Below are 18519 nucleotides of genomic sequence, written 5' to 3'. Positions count from 1 at the left end.
TCATCAAAATAAGCGATACTCATTTTGGTTAGCCGAAGCGTCGACTGCGTATCCATTACCAGTCGCATGCCGTTTTTTTGGAACCACTTTCCTCTGCGAATCTACATTTTCTAGAATGAATGCAATCAAAACAAAACATTTTACTATTTTTTGTAATAGCTATGAACCAAATTATGATTAAATATGTGTTTCTAGCATACCTTCTGATTTCACATAAATAGTTAATACATATTTACGAATTCTAAAGCCAATAATAGGCATATTCCTCGCGTTACTAAAACTAAAATGAAAGAACGTCTCTTTTTATGTAAAAACTATTTTAATTTCTGGGTGAAGTCATCCTTTTAAGACATCCTAAGATCTGTGTTACAGAAAACTAGTTGTTATCCTGAAATTATGATGTATAACTGTACCTCCATCTCTCAGGTGATTTTCCAGGCGGACGTTGTCCAGATAGAATTTCATTTGTTGCAGTGTACACAAACCTGTCGCTGGTCATTCTGTCCACATTGTCCCTCCAGCATCTTTGTCTGGATTTTCTCCATCCTACGATATCCTCTATTCCACACGTATCTCTAATTAAAGGATCACGGATTCGGTCTCGGAGCGATTTTCCAGTAATAGTCCTTACGACCTTCATTTCAGCGGTTCTGAGTAGTCCTTTGGTACGAGCAGTGTCCATCCGCGCTTTCACAGCATGCGTGATGATGGGTCTCTCACATATCTTGTGTATTCTGACTTCATATCCTTATTTCTCCATATTACATTCCTCAGACACCCCGACACAGATGACGCTTTGTTGACCTCTCGGACATCAGCGTACAAATAGCTATGACTCGAGGTTATTAATTTCTTCAGAACAGAGCTCTAAGAAACATTCTTGGACTTAAATGGGATTCCCATGTAAAGGATATCTACCGACAAACAAAGATACTTTCTTTCAAGGTAGTGCCACTGCATGACATAACCAATACTATTTTAAATATCATAAACTTTTCTGCTCACTCAAATTTAAAATACACATTTGGTCATAATATTCACAATCGCAATACGCGTTAATCAGGGAATCTTCATGAATCTAAGTTTCGCTCAACAAAGTTCGGCTGTAGGTCCTTGAAAAATATTGGCCATTCCAAATATAATAAACTGCACGATGAGCTAAAACACGAAAAATTTAATAAAAAATCCAGAAGTGTCATAATTAAAAAATATTTCTTAAATCTTTTTCTTAGTTATAATTATTATTGTAATTTATGTAGATGGGGTTTTATGTTTCTTATACTATAATGTTTTCTTTCTATTTCGGATGAATTAATATGTATGATATTATGTTTTTTTTTAAAATGTTTTTTCTTATGTACGGTCCCAAATGAGTTTCTTTAATAACTCCTGGGAGTATATGTACTTTTTGTATTATATGTTTTATTTAAAAAAAAAGAATCGATTACGCATCCTCTTGCATGTTAGTAAAAACAAACAGAAATACAAATGAAGGAATGATGTACTATGCCATGTTGCCTAAAATTAATTTTATTGAAATAACTTGATATTGAATCGGTATGGGTATTATCTTAGGAGTAATAATGCTCCCCTATGCACATGCTATAAAGGAGCCCAACCGTAAGAAAAACATTATTTGACTATTAAGTATTAAGTTAGTTACAGTTCGCAGCAAAACAATGTGCTGTATGCATGTCGAGAATTGTCAAATCGATGTTAATTTGCATTTGTATTTTCAAGTCTAATTTGAATAGACCTTTATTCGATAAAGATTTAAATTTTTAAAGGTAAATCGTAGAATACACATGTCGAGACCATAAATGCCAAAAATCAACGTAAATCAAATAAAAATATTTTTCGAAATCAATTATCTGTGAAAACTGACTGCTTAAACACCTTTGACGCTCCTACTGCTGCAACCAAACATACTGAAATTCACCATTGTCGATTTTTATTTATTATAATGAGTCAATATCCCAGTTATTTACAAAGAAAGCCAAGCACATCAACAAAAGTGTCCGTTACGCCTCTGTTGCCAAGCAAAACAAAATGGCCGCCAGCAGAGCGAAGTTGTCGCCAACCAAAAATATGTAACGGTTTCCTTCTATGCAAAAAAACGATAGGGCCCCTCTATAGCTAGCGCATTATTACTCTGAGGGTATTATGTATGTTCATTTTTATTTTAAACTAATTTTTGGTTTTAAATTACCACTTTCAGTGTTAGTAGACCGCCGCCAAAAATTTCAAAAGCCGGTCGGACATGGCGGTTAAAACGTTGGCCACCCATGCTTTGTACTCAATATAAATAGCACTGACCAGATGAGAATAATAAAAATAACATTACAATAAACTGTTTTTTTTTTCTTCAGATTTCAGTGATTTTCCGACATTATACCAACAAGATGATTATGAGGACTGTATGTCCAATGACCCAAATGGACTTTTTTGTTTTTTGGACGTTAAGTTGACCACAGACAATCCAGGAGATCTGTGGTACAGAATTAAAGTAAGAACTGTATTTATTCATTAATAATTGTTTAATAACTTATTTCACAATATTTTTTGACATTAGTATTTGTGAGTATTTGTCTGTTTACTACTTGCCCAAACATTTGTATTTTGGGTCTATTTCCAAAGAGTTGTTAATAACTCGCTATCAAAAAATAATTATCAAGTAGTGGTAGAGCGGGGTTCGAACCTAGGTCCTCTGATCTGAGAGTCCACAACACTAGTCACGTTCAATTCAACAAATCACGAAATGTTTTTTTCTCACGTTTTCAGAGCGTAAATACCCGAAAACGTTTCAGTAGAGACGTGGTTCATCGCGGAGTTTGTGTTAGCAAAACATGGAACACTTCAAGTATTATCAGCTCATTTCACGGAGACGAGGAAGAACTTCGGGGAGTTTTACAAAAGTGGGTGAATGGAGAAATTAAAGAAAAATATGACCTTGAAGGACACATCACTAAAATATCTTGCAAGAAAAAGAGTTCCACAAAGAAATCTAACACAGGAGCATTAATTTTTGCAATTGCTGTCATCCTGATAATCCTAGTAAATTTAATATCTAGTGTTATTATCAAGGAAGGCACTGAAATAAAAGGTAGTATATCAAAAAGTTTTATCTCTATTACACAAAACATGTACGTACACACACACACAAATACACATACACTTAAATATATTTTAAATAAAACACTTTGGATATGTATGCCACAAACGAGAGTAAATGTATAAGATTTTCTGAATTTTTGCCGTTCGCTGTTTGCTGATGATCTTTAAATTCTAATTTTCTTTTCGTTACTATTGTATATTGTTGATAGTAACAGGATATTAATAAAAAAATTCACCGGATAGGTAATTAACTAAGTTTTATAATTGTCAAGTGCATGGTGATGTGTTTGATTTGAAATTATCATAATTTTAAAGATGCCCGATGTTTCTTTAAAGCATAGCTCGGAAACCAAGAACCTAGGAATAACATTTGATATCTCATCAACGTTTCATAGTAACAATACTTCGACATCATATGGTAAAAATGCCATCATCAATAGAGTTCACACTCTAGGCAATGAGTACCAGGATGTTGGTGACTCATTTCACATGAAATTTAGGACATATAGAACGGCTCTTCTCCTGTACTTCATTGGTAATAGTTCTAGATAACTATTTGTTATAATTGTTAAAAATTATTTAAACTTCTTAATTAGTGTTTTTTTTTTTTTTTTTCGTTTCATTTCTTGAATTTATTTATAAGTACAAAATATTTCTCCTAATCTTTTTTTTTTTACATTATTATATATTTTTAGTCGGCCTCGTGGTGTAATGGTCAGCGAGTTTGCCTACCATGCGAGAGGTCTCGGGTTCGATTCCTGACATGGTTGATATGAAATATTTATTTAAAAGGCTGTTTAAAACCAGAATATTTCATAGTCCCTGGACTGGTATCTGAAGCGTAAGACTGATCATCTTACCTACATGTAACAAAAAAATTATCAAAATACGCTGCGATTGGTGTACCAATGCAGTGCCCTATGCACCATTAGGTGCGGAAAGGGAATGATGCTGATGAAATATTTTTATACATAATTATACACTATTTTCCTAAGTATTAGTTTTAAATAATACAATTTTTTTTAATTTTTTATCATTTAATATTACTCAAAATTGTTTTCTTAGTTTTTTTTAACTGGTTCAAAGTATTTCTAATACCAAATTTTCATTTTTTATTGATAATTTTATAATTGGTTATATTTAATTTTTTGTATCCCTAAAGTTTATCTTTTTTAGACTTTCTTAATTTGTTAGTTAAAAATATTGTTTTAAATGCTCTTTATTACTTATAATTATGCTTACATGTATGTATATTTTATTGTATTGGTAACTAATACGTAAAAGGCACTAAGAGCCGTTTATTTCAATAAAATAAAATAAAATAAAATAGTCACATCGTCAATGAGAGCCGTTCTGCTTCCAAGATGTTGGAGTTTGTAATACATAATTTTAAACACTTCGCAGAATTAAATATCATTAAACTGTCGTATTGAACTTTAGTGCGTGGCATTCTGGAAAATGGTAGGTAGATAGTTGTTGTGGCCTGAAGAAGCCGCTTACTCACTAACGGCGGATAGCGTACAGAAGAAGTTACTTCGTTATCTGTACATGAGAGAGTATGGGTACTGCCCATTAGAGTACTCGTGATTAGACGTGGGTAAGATCCGGTCACTGAGAGGATACGTATCACTTGATCTGCATAACCAAAGTTACCGAACCTTTTAAGTGGTTCAATTGAACGAATGTATCTTTTGCTCATTCGGCTCATTTAGGTCACCATATCTCCACATATTTTAAATCTTCGTATCATTTGCGTTTTCATATTTTTCGTGTATTTCATGCCTCTGGTTTGTTTCGTTTTTTTGTTTGCTTTAGCCGAATGCGTACGAGCGGTGACTGAAAAAAAAATTCTTAACCTTTGGCTGGTTTGTCAACAGGATTTTCTACATAGATTTTATAATATTGTTCTTTAGATATTATAATATCACAAACCTGTAGACAACAGATAAATTATTTTATTTTGAAAAATAACGTTAATACCATAGGCATTTCTTATGGAACCAATTGACACAGAAATTGTTTTTCATGCGAGGTTAATTATTTTTTTATTTACTTTTACAATAAACGTTTTGTTTATTTTTAAAATTATAAATATTTTAAGCACCAAATTTAATTTATTTTTTTCAAGTAGGTTTTTTTTATTTATAACGTGTGAATTTATACACTTAATACAAAATACACAAATGCAAATGAAAAAAAAATGAAAATAAAATTTAAAATAAAACAATAATCAGCCTCTAGCACAAAATGAATAACTGACCTAATAAGTTGTTCCACAATTAGGTTGTTACTTTTCACATTGTTTAATTTTTTTTAATGTTGTATCTACCGTTTGGATTGTTATTCTGTAATAATTGTTATATTTAATAATTATTTATTTTACGTCACTTTATAGTTTTTTATGTCAATTATTATGACCTAACACAGACACAGCCTAAAAAGCCATAATAGGTAAATAAATATGTATTTTTTAATAAAGAAAGAATTAATTAAAGGGTTTATTTAAATATTAATATTGAACAAAAAATATATAATATCTAAAAAACTCGAGCGAACAAACTAACCTCTTGTTCACATTTGAGGGCATTAATGAAATATGAATACCCAACGTTTACATCTCAATGTAAATAAAGATTTATAAAATAGAATTTTTATCGTGACTTTTCATAATGAGTGTCAATTAAATTTCATTCCTTTACCGGCCGGTACCGACACAACGCGCGGACGATAAATGAAAGAACAAAGCAGCCAGTATAGGCATTTACGTACCTACTATAGATACAGAGCGTATATGTAAGTACCTAATCTACCTCCTAACCACAGAGATAAGGACACAATTTGGTTCAATGAATGAACTAAATGAGCTAGAGATCCAAAAGACACAAATATATGAAAGATACGAATGAGACGAAGATCCATTTAGTTCGCCGCTCTTTTCGTTCGCGAACTAACTGACCGAGATGAGAGAAACATAACTCTAGTTTAATGTTTCCGACCTTGTCAGTATGATAGGTGACAGGGTCGTTCGCGAACTACACACCTTTACCCATGTTTGTTCCTTTTAGGTATACTCGGTATCACAAGTTTGCGGGCCAGAAGAAGCGTTGCCTCGCGTATGATGGCCTTTTAACTTCTGAACTGGTTTATTTACAATCTTATTTACGATTTTAAAGCGCAGAAAATTATATGAACACAGCAACTACTTAAGAGTTAGGTAATAGTAGTAATTACTTAAGGGTGTGCGGATATTATCCGTGGTTGTACCCGTCTGACTTCATACTGGGAATGCTTGGCTAAAATAGTTTGGAGAAAAGAAGAAATGCATACTTGCTTATGTATTTTTTACGATTGATCCGTGGTATTACGATCAACATAGGTGTAACGGAGAGTATTTTTCTTTATGTTCCTAATGACCACCTTAGACATACACAGCTTAAGCTGTTTTATCTTCCTGCTTGCAGAACCAACCTGCCGATGGTAATGCCAGTAGGAAGAGCAATGTCTTTACTCAACCGTATCTCTTCGGATATTGACATCTTTCATATTACTGAAAAAAAGTTCAGAGAGGATAGCATTCTTTTTCTATAATTGCTGGGTATTTTTATTTTACCATTTTTGTATATATAAATTTTAGTATTTATTTTTCGTTTTATTTATTTATTTATATATACGCCCAATGGGCATTTTTATGGACACATTTGTCCATAGAAAAATATTATATCAAAATTAGAAAGACTCAATGGTTTATAGTAGACTTTGTGGGAGTGGAAGCGGGAGAGAGGTGTTTATAATTGAATTTGATTCAGTGATCGTTTGAAAGAAGACAACTTGTTATCAAAGAAATCAAGACTGGTATGTTTGATGGTAGACCTAAGAATTCTGGGCATAGGGGAATGAAAACCATAGTTAGTTCTATGGTTATCGGTATGAAAGAGTAAGTTTTGTCTGAGGTTTCTAGTTGGGATATTTAATTTTTTATGCATTGAGCTTTTTTGTAATGTACAAAAACGTTTATAAAATAAATAAATTGAAATTGAATTTGTTCTTCCCGAATGCAGGACAAATTTACCGTTGATTACGCCTGTGGGAAGGATGATTGGCCCGTTGAACAGTCTACCTAAAAAGGTGGATCTTTTCCAAGCTGGGATTACCAGCTAAAGACTCTTCCTCTTTAACTACGTATCATTATGTGTATAAGTGACTTATTCGTCTGTGTTTTTATGGACTACATGCTGCACTTAGATGATCTATTTTGCACTTTTTCAAAACATGTTTTTATAAAAATCTAATCGTTTGTACATTTTAATCGGCAGTCGTGATGGATTGTACATTTAAATTATATAAAAACGAGTTTAATATTAGTTAGAATACAGCATATTTCGAATATTCAGAATAACCCATCATCAGGTAAAATATATTTTCTCTTCTTATTTTACCAAGTAGTTAATTCAACAATGTTTTGAGTATGTCTAAATTCTTAAATCCAGCCAGTCTGCAAACATTTGAACATACTCAAAACATTGTTGAATATTAAATTCGCTTGTGGCACATACATTTACTGAGTGTTTTATTTACATTATATTTAAAATGTTGTTCCAGCTAACAAAATATCACATTTATATTAATAAAAACATGAACATACAAACTGTATAAATTTTCATCATTTAATAACTAAAATCCTAGGATAATAATTTTATAAACACGAAAATTATATCCAACCTCACGGTGTAAAGCCCAAGAAAAAAGGTTTTTTCCCCTTTCTTTATACTATCACAAGTATAATTGTCAGCCTCGTGGTTTGCCTACCATGCAAGAGCTCTCGGATTCGATTCCCGACATGGTTAATATGAAATATTTATTTAAACGGGTGTTTTCACATTAGAATATTTCTGAACTGGTATCTTAATCGTAAGACTGATCATTTTACCTTCATGTAACAAAAAAGGATCAAGATACGCTGCATTGGTGTACGAATGCAGTTACCTATGCACCATTAGTTGCGGAAAGGAAATGATGATGACGAAATAATAAATTTATTTGATTTTTCATTGTTCTTTGAAAAAAATGTATCTCCATTTAAAGATACATTTTTAAAAATATTTTTTTTCGGTTTTTAAATCTTTATAATCAGCATCATTTCCTTTTCGTGCCTAATAGTGCATAGGCCACTGCACTGGTATGTCATGATGGTAAGATGATCAGTCTTACATTTGAGGTGCCAGTCCAGGGTCTATGAAATATACTAGAATAAAAACACCCCCTTTAAATAAATATGTTAACCATATGGGGAATCAAACCCGAGACCTTTTGCATGGTAGGCAAATGCGCTGACCACTACACCACGAGACAGATCTTAAATATTGAATATTTTTTTGATTGTAATATTTCAATAGAATAAAGTTTTGTTCTTAATTCTTAAAATGAAATTTGTTTTTAAAAAAATTTCATTTAAAAAAATTAAACAAATATTTAATTATTTTAAAATCCTCTAATGGAATATTGTTTTCTTTTCAAATATACTAGTGGAACATTATTTTCATTTGAAATCTAAATAATAAGATTTAATGTTTTGTTATCTATATGTTGTTCTTGCAGGATATCGCAGGAAAATGCTTTTCTGTTTCAATATGCCTCACAATTGGAAGAAATTGGTTTATCAGTCTGATAATATCAACTGGCTGCATGAATTTCAGGGAGTTCGTGTGCTTTCAATAATGCTTGCGATATTATTTCATTCGTTCACGTTTATAGCACCTAGATATATTAAAAACCCAGAAGCGTACGAAATGGTTAGTAAATAACATATTTATAAAAGTAATGAATGGATCAGTTATTGTATAAAAGAATACATGAATGTATGGACAAAAAAAGAACAGAATGTGAGTAGCATAAGCGTTTTAGTTCCGTATTTAAAAACGTCTTGTAATTTTTGCCACTTTCGATTTTGCACAATTCTGTTAAGTGAGAAAATTGACGATTGTGTAATAAATTACCTGTCTTTTTGTAAAATTTACGAATTATTTTTTTGTTGAAAACAAGCGAATGAATAAACATATGAATTCGTAAACAAATTGACGAATAATTGAATGAATAAACGAATAAATGAATTAACGTTTTTATGAATAAACGAATGAACAAAGGCATGATTAAATAAACGAACGAATTAATTAAAGTTTTTAACAATTTCCATCACGCTGATTCGTTATAATGATAATCAGAAGGGAAAGAACCATTATTTATATTAACTTGTTTCAGCTTCAATCTTCTTACATGGCAATGCTTTCATGCAATATTCTATCTGGAATAGATATTTTACTATGCATGTCTAGTTTTTTAATGACAATAAACACAATCAAGATGTTCAGCCATGATGGATCAAAAACCAACATTTTAACGACGTATTTTACATTACTAAAAATAAGATATTTCAGGTGAGTACCAGGGCTTTTTGCTTTGTTGGCTTATGTATAAATCACTGCACCACTTTGCTTCCGAATATCTGAGGGAACTATGCAGTCCAGATCAGCTATCCGATAGGCGTCTTACGCTTAAATCAGCTACGTCTACGGAAAGAGAAAAAGTTATTATACCTCTACGCAAACAGCGCACCAAATTCAGTGGAATGGCATGGAATGCTCTTCCAGCAGAGGTGCGAGGCTGTGAGAGTGAAGTGATGTTTCGAAAAAAAACTTAAAACCCACTTGTTCTCTAAATCATTTGAATATATCCGTAGCATGTAATAACAAAATCAATTGTTTAAATTAAATAACAAATTTAAAAGTTTCATTTCAATTTATTTATCAATTGAATCACTTTGTAAAGCGCTCTTAAGGTATAATATTACAAAAAAGGCGCTGTATAAGTTATTCATAATAATATAAAAAAATAAGGAACGTAGAAATAAGACAGTAGACGTACCTACCTCATGTGATAACTGACATCAAGCACAGGCGAAATGCAGTGACAGATTTTGATAAATAGATATTTGAACATTGTTTTTCCGTCACTTTCTCGTAAATGCCTCACCGATACTGTGCATAAATGACAACTGCACGTTGGACTTATTATGCCTATCTTAAACCGACAAAATCAACGTTCCGTTGTTCTGTTTTTTGCTCCCCAAAAATGAACCGATTTTGTTTTTTTAATTCGAAAAACAGTATCAGAATGAAATTTTCGCTATCGGTAGCTTCCCGTTTTTCAAATTGTTTGCCGTATTAGTATAAAGACTGGATTTTACCCCCTCGGGAGGTTTTAAACCTTAAATAAGGGAAGAAGTTTAAAAATTGAAAAATTGTTTTCAGGCGTTGCCTAGTATGTGAAATATTTCAGTCAGATGAATCTCTTCGCAACAATAAAGGTTTCATCTCTTTACCTTTACTAAAATCAACAAATGGAAGAATTGAAGAAAAATGGATGTTCAAACATAGGCAAAATGGTGAATGTTACACAGTGTGTAAAGTGGCCACTTAAACCAGCCAATGACAGGTCATAAGCGCTGTAAATGCCTAGACTTCCATATTCCCTTATTTAAGGTATTCTCCATCCCTGTTTTAATTTGTTAATCTTAAATTTAAACTGTAAATTGAATCTAGATTTTGAACAGTATATGCGCTCTGTAACTGTTGGACATGTAATCTAGATTATATTTGTAAAGGATTATTCGTTAATTAAAAACGGTTCATAGTCATTTTTTGAACGTAAATGGGAGTTAGTTTTTTAAACGGTCATGCGCTCTGTAGCTGCAAGATGTGTTGTAATTTAATTCATATAAAATTATTAAAATTTTGACAACAATCGGACACAGACACTTTTGGCATAAATCCCTCACTGTAATAGTAGGAAGAAATTGCCTTAAAGTATGCCCGCCCTTTAATGTATATAATATATTGTGTAAGCATATAAAGTGTTAAATCAAATAAATACAACATAATAACATTTTTTAGATAATTTTTTCTTGCTTTTTACAAGGCAAATAAATTACTATTGAATTAATGACATTTTATTTTCCTCGAGTTACTTACGCACTTTAAGTAAATTTACTGATGTAATCATAGTAAGTCAAAAATTAATTATTTTTATACCGGGTGGGCCTTAACCGTATACCTAGTTTCAATTAACAAAAAATAATCACATGGGCTGAGATACGAGCTCTGTAGGGACCACTTAATGTTTCCTCCTCGGGAAATGAGTTTCCCGGGAACATCTCCTTCAAACGGTCGACGATCGGCATCATTCAGCTTCAACTGCTCTGCTCTTTATTGCTCAACTGTTCGCCCTCGTCTAGAATATGCCTCCGTTGTCTGGTCTCCATTCTATGTCAGTCGCATAAATCACATTAAATCAGTCCAACATCGCTTGCTTTGAAAAGTAGCGTGAATGCTTGGACTAGAGAGAGGTAATTATTCTTATGCTGATTCAATGTTAAATATTTTTAGTCTACAAAAACGTAGAAATTATATTGATTCCGTGTATATGTTCGGCATGCTAAATAATATAATCGATGTTTCATCATTACTGCGACATGTAAAATTCAATATTTTGACTCGTCGGTTGAGAAACAATAAAGTACTGTTCATCGATCAGCATAAAACAAACTATGGCCTCAATTCTCCAATGACCCGTCTTTCGTATTGTTAACTCAAGACAAGATCTGGACTTTTTTTTACAACGATTTAAACGAGCGCTAAATAAATAGTCTACATCTTGTCTTTTGTCAGTTATGTTTGTCAATGCTTCTTTTCATTTTTAAATTTTTTTTTTTACTATTTTTTTATTGAAATATTTAAACCCTTTAAATTGTATACATGGACACTGTTCGTTAATAAATAAATAAATAAATAGCTCTTGCGTTAGTTGAATGGTATAGGTTTTTAAATGTAAATAGTGGCGTAAAATTCTTCGTAAAGTGGTCATCTTGTTGTTTAAAGCTTGACTTCCCTTGCAAGTCGATTGTTGTGGATTTTCCCTTACTGATTCACTAACACGCTGAATAACTTCTGGTATCCTCGCTGACTTCGGGCGGTCTTCATTCATTATTCTTACTGTTGAGTCGGTTGTCTCGAACATTTTGATCCATTTCCGAACAGATTTTGTGCTTGGTGCTTGATTTGTCTCGTAAACCGAAGTAAGCGCGGTACATTCGTCTCGAAATTGTCACTAAATAATTGTTTATGTAATATGCGCGTACACAAAACGCGCGCTGCTATTCCGTGAATGGCTTCATGGCGACTAAGAATTCCACAAAATAGCGCGTCTAACGCTATCCCCCGCACCACGCCCACCCTACGTATTATTTAAAAAAATAACGTTAAGTTCACCGCGAACACAGTTTAGGCCCACCCTGTATAAGGCAGTAAACATTTTTTTAAATATGATATGTGAAAAAACATTTATGAAGAATAAAAATAATCAGAATTAAAACAGAAGGTTATGAAATATGTGTAAAACAACTTATAAATTAAACATATGTAATATATGAAATATAAATATTTTATTCAAATTAATTATTGATAATTCTTGATGGAATTCCATTGTAATGATGTAATAACTTATATTTACATTTAAGTTATTAATTTAAAAATACGTGGTACCCTTCCACTTATTTATTTTAACCAATTAGCGCTTTCACCCTCTAATGGGCATCTTCAGACTGGTGAATATTATACAGCGTAAGGATAATTTATGTAAAACTAAATATTATCTTAAATGTAGGTACATTTAAAAATAAGTTGAAAAATATACAATACGCAACATTTCAATGGAACAGAGTGAGACAAATTATTGAAACATATGTTGGCGGTGTATTTTCAGAAAAGATTCTATTATATGAAAAATATTTATTGTTTTATTACAAATTAATAACTTATATGTAAATATAAGTTATTACATAATTCAAATATAAATACATTACAAAAAAAAAATAGAAAACTTTCACAACATCTTATCCCTAATTAAACTCAAACAACTTTATTTTATTTTATGTAATTCAATTATAACTTTTGGCATAATAGGATGGGGAGGCACTAATAAATCGATATTAAAACCTTTCGAATCTGCTCAAAAATCAATAATTAAAACAATTTTTAAAAAACCCTTCAGGTACCCCAGCGTCAAGTTATTTGAGGAATTTGAGATCTAAAACAATATTATATTTTAAAAATAATAATGTTTGTGAAAGCAAATTGTTCTACCAAATCACTCTTACACTACCAGATGTCAAACTGAATGGGTCATGGGCTTTACCACAAACTCTGAATTCTGGCAAAGATATTTCAGATTTCTGGGCCCCAAAACATTTAGTGTTACCCAAACATTGCAAAATCATGACCCGGATTCAATTTAATAAATTTGTAAAAAAATTGGTTACTGGGTTAAGGTCGAGAAAAATCGAAAAATTTACTTAAAAACATTCTTAAATAATAAATGGTATATATTAATATTGTATAACTGTATAGTAAATTTACTAGTATAGTAGGTAGTAATGTTACTGTTTATTTTGCATAAAAATGTCTGCCTTAAAACAGGTTGTACCTAGTTAGGCAGACTAGACATGATCCAGAGAAAGCTATTACCCAAGTGTGTATGTAGTAGATAAAGTAATTGTTATTTTTTTAAATAAATCATGATCATGTACCCACAGTTCGCACCAACTATGCACAGAACTCTCCTCTGATTTGCTTGACGCGTAATTATAATTTATTTTTCAATAACATAGACATATTTAACTGCAGTAAACTCACTTTTAAAACCAAAATTAAAAAACTATTATTTGAAAAAAATTATGTTTCGTTATAAAAAAAAATAATATATTTTTACATTATAGTTTTAAATGGTTTCTATTCACTCATATCAAATACACACTTACCCTGTCCTTAAACCTACCCTCACACCCATATACAATCACACACATATTCACATACCTACCAAAACCACACTTCACTTTTTTACACACGCATCCTCACACAAAAAAAAACTCGCACACATGCACTTCTAAGAATTATATCTAACTGAACTGGATTTTTATAATTGTATTTATGTGGAAAACTGATTTGGCTTTATTTTATGTTTTTTTTTATAATGTTGTGTATATTTTTTTGTATTGTTGTTGTTTTTCTTAATAAACAAAATTAAAATTAAAAATTATAATATTAGGGGACACATTTTTTTGTATTAAACCTTTTTATGAGCTAGATTTACGCGCCGTCCTAAAAGGCCGTCTACGACCGATTTTCGTCGTTTTTCGATGTATGGAAATGAAGGATGCGGCATTGACGTGGGAAGAGACGAGAGTGCTGGCTGGCGGTAGGGTCTACTGTTGGCGTCTGGTGAAGTCCATATGTTCCACTTGGGAGCGTATGTGAACAAGAAAAAGTATTTCAAAATAAGTGCTAACTCATTGTGAGAGTCGATTGCGGTGATTTGAAAGGCAAATGTTAAATATTATGGATTCTAGATTGACTTTTTTCCAGAATACAAGATATGTGACAAATAAGATAGCAAGGAAGGTTTCTCTTATGGGAAGAATCAGAAGATATCTAACTGCAGATTCGTGCAGGATGATTTATAACTCCATTATTGTGCCTCATATAAATTATTGTAGTAGTATTTTGTTTTTTGCAACTGAATGGGAAATATTATTTTATTTATTTATTTTATTATTTATTTATTATATATTTTATTAGGTAAACAAACAGTATTTACACATATATTGCCAATTTCTTTGTATATTAGTGTAAGAAACTCATGCACACACCAAAAAAAATGTTTACACTTAATACAATAATTTAAATTATGTTCAATATAGTAAATGTAAAAGAAACGAAATGAAAAATATATTTATAAAATAATAAACTTACTGTTAAACTTACTAAATAAACTTACTGTTCTGCAAAATAGGGCAGAGAGTAATTTTGAGAAAAATTAAATGCACTAGAATAAAGTTGATGCTGAAACAAACAAACTAAAGTATTTTTATGTTATGTTTTTTGTTCATAAAATAATTAATGGTTATACCTCAAAATATTTTTTCTAATCAATGTGAACACGCATATAAAACAAGAAACAAAAATGAAGTAAGACTACCATTTCGTAGGAAAACAAATACACAGAACTCGTTGATGCACCAAACTGTACAGTTATATTATAAGGAAATACCATTAGAAATAAGAGAGCAAAAAAATATTATTTCATTTAAATGTCAGTTAAAAAAAACATGTGTTTAGCAGATAAGTTAGTTTTTAAAAAGTAATCTTATTCGTGTTAGCTTTATAGAAGTTTTCTTTTTAAGTGTACGTATATTGTTTAAAAATGTTAATAATTAGTATATGTTTTAATAATAATTAGATATAAGTTAATGTGAGAATATATATTTTTTATGTTTGTACTATTTTAAGACAAAATAAAAAAAATAATTAAAAAAAATCAATTTAATAACAATTAACAACGGGCACTCGGTCTAATCAAAACCGTCTACACTTTGAATAATTAAAAGTTGTTAAAATTACAGCATGTGTTTGAACTATTAAAATACTATGCATTTTTGTTTACAGGTTAACTCCAGTATATGCTCTTGTCATTGGATATGTGGTTTTCTGGAATGAGAGATTTACAAACCTATTTCTAGAACCCCTGACTAGACAAGAGGTGAAATCATGCCAAGAGTATTGGTGGACTAGCCTTCTTTATGTAAATAATATTTACGGTTCAATCGAATGCCTAATTCAAGGATGGTAAGATCATTTAATTGCGTTTTATCGTGTATTTTTTTCCACAACCGGGAGGAATCGAACGTAGTTATGCAGAAATCAGCCAGTCCACAATTTCGGAAAAATGAGATATTGATGTTATCGGGTGCAGTTTTGCTTAAAACAGCCAGACCACTTTCATATAAAAAACTGTATTAATCACCTCCGGAAAAAGGTGTCGATCACAAAAACGGCATTTCTCAATTTTCAGAAAACGCCCACAAAACTAGAAAAACCTTATGGTTCTTCAAAAATACTTAAAACTGGCCAAATACATAATTAGATTCTTGTTTGTAATATATAAAAAAACTTATGTATTCATTGTTCATCGTTTGTTAAAGTCAAAAACATTCAAATTATTGTGTAGATTTTATAAATCACTCTTTTCACAAAATGGTTATTATCTCAGTTTCACTTTCCTATGGCTGGCTGCTTTCTGTATAACTACGTTCAATTAAAAATACTCGGACATGTGTGAAACAGAACAAGAACACAGGATGAGTATTGGATCCAACTCGTCGACTACGCTAGTGAAAAATTCTAACAAATGAAGACGATTGAAAATGAATTGGAAAAGGAAAAGTAAGCTCATGATTAAAATAAGGTATGTATGAATGATTACGAAATGAGTTATCCTGGGTTATTTTGTGTCTTTTTTATTTATTTTTTATTTATTTACAATTTTAAAAAACCCGTTAGGGTTACATTAGAAATTTAATATTGTCTAGTCATTTTATGTCTCGTCTAGTATAGTTAGTTCAGTCATCATGTGCTTTTTCAGATTGATTTTAAATTTGTCTCCATTAAAAGTTTTCAAGTAGTAAGGTAGGTCGTTGTAGTGTTTAAGTCCATTATGTAGTATTTTTGACTGTCCTGTGTTTGTCTTTGCTTTTTCAATATGATAGTGTTTTTGTTGTCTGGTGTTATATTTGTGTACGTCAGCATTTTTTACTAATGTTATGTCGTCGTCTTGTATGTTTCCCAGTGTTATTTTGTGCACAATTTTTAAGGTCTCAATTTTAGTCAAGTAGTTTATGTCAAACTGGTGTGTTTTTTTGTACAGTTCAGTCGTAGAGGTCAGGTAGGGTAGGTTGTATGTTAGTTTAAGAATTTTATTTCTTTGTCTTTGTATTCTTGTTATGTCTGTCTTGTTACCAGTTCCCCAGAAGGCGATCATGTAACTCAATTTACTTTTGACATAGGCTTCGTACATCATTATTCTTACGCACGGCGTTGCCAACCCTACAGTTTTTTCAGTTGATCTACTGATTTGGGAGCAATCTACGCATCTACCGAGCCCAATTATTACTATATTATAAAAATAAATTATAAAAATGGTTTTATCTATGAAATTCGGAACAATTGCTAATTTTTTTGACACAATTAACAGCCACCCTCCTCCCCGTTCATGGCTTTTGCGTAGACAACAAATCTCTGGCCACTGGCCACCCCCCCGCACCACGGTTTTGGTGTTTTGGGAGAGTAATAAATCGACGCTGGCAACATTAAACAACCATAGTGACATTACACAACCCTGTTTCACGCCTTTTGAGATCGCAAACCAAGATGTGAATCCCCCATTAACTCTTACACACGCTGAACTCTCCTCATAGAGAGACGTACCTGCACGTATACGTTTATTGTTTACTTCATACTTTTCCAACGCGCCCCACAATTTCATTCTTTCTACTTTATCATACCCTTTTTGTAAATCAACAAATGCGCAGAATGGTTTCTAACTTTTTGCCAAAAACTTATCGGTTAGCATTCGCAGGGCAACATTTTGATCCGTGCATCCACGTCCACTCATAAAGGCTCCTTGCACGTCCCACACTTCTTCCACATCTCTCGTCACCTTTCTTACTCTATCAATTATAATTTTCTCACACAGTTTGCCGACAGAACTCAGAAGACTGATTGCCCTATAGTTTCCACATTCCGCACGAGATTCATTTTGATTATATAAAGGCATGACAACTGCCCTCCCCCAATCCAAAGGCATATGTTCTTCCTTAAGGCATTGATTGAAGAGTCTGAGCAGCCATGAGCCCACGATCTGGCCACCAATTTTATTTTTTATTTCATAAAATGGATTTTAGCAACTGGTATACCATACTGATAAAAAGACACATTTGAAACCAAATGTATATATATATATATTTTTAAAATTTTTATTTTATTTTTATTATATTTATATTACATTTATTGAGATACAAATCCCAACTTCATGGAAGCAACGTCCTGTGTTGAGTTGGGGCAAATATATGTAACACACTTTAACCACATACATATCACCGTATACATTATACAGAACAAAACCATCAACAGAATAAAAATATATATATATATTAGGAAAACCACTAAGGAGGATATTCAAACTAAAATAACCATTATTTCTAAACCTTATAAAAAAGGAAAATCTTTCAATCAATTTTTTAAATCTCTTTTTTATTTATTGAAAAAATTTTGTTTACATTTGTTACATTTTTTATTATATAATATAACATTTATTGATAAAAACAAAAAATCCGACATGGGCATGGCCTCTGCGTGGGTGTACCAAATCAAATACTTTTTACAATTGCCAGATTGAATTAAGGTTTCAAAGGTTAAATATTTATTGACTTTATATTTTTAATGCCGCGATTTTGAAATAGCG

The 18519-nt window shown here is 31.6% G+C and overlaps 1 protein-coding gene across 1 annotated transcript in view; it reads left to right on the top strand.

Annotated features, from left to right (window-relative positions):
- Window positions 1-1545: 1545 nt before the first annotated feature.
- The window catches only part of LOC148271472 (nose resistant to fluoxetine protein 6-like), a 29441-nt gene continuing 12467 nt past the window's right edge, over window positions 1546-18519 (top strand). Inside the window, exons 1-5 of the mRNA XM_088241353.1 lie at window positions 1546-2506; window positions 2782-3103; window positions 8710-8903; window positions 9370-9545; window positions 15666-15845. Coding sequence (XP_088097479.1) covers window positions 2420-2506; window positions 2782-3103; window positions 8710-8903; window positions 9370-9545; window positions 15666-15845 — 959 coding nt within the window. The 5' untranslated portion in view covers window positions 1546-2419. The remainder of the gene's footprint in view (window positions 2507-2781; window positions 3104-8709; window positions 8904-9369; window positions 9546-15665; window positions 15846-18519) is intronic.

The sequence above is a fragment of the Micrasema longulum genome, unplaced genomic scaffold (assembly GCF_059751315.1).
Source record: "Micrasema longulum isolate JH-2025_06_02 unplaced genomic scaffold, ASM5975131v1 h1tg002851l, whole genome shotgun sequence".
Taxonomy (NCBI): domain Eukaryota; kingdom Metazoa; phylum Arthropoda; class Insecta; order Trichoptera; family Brachycentridae; genus Micrasema; species Micrasema longulum.
The sequence above is the reverse complement of the archived record's forward strand: the minus strand, read 5'-3'. Positions and strand labels throughout refer to the sequence as shown.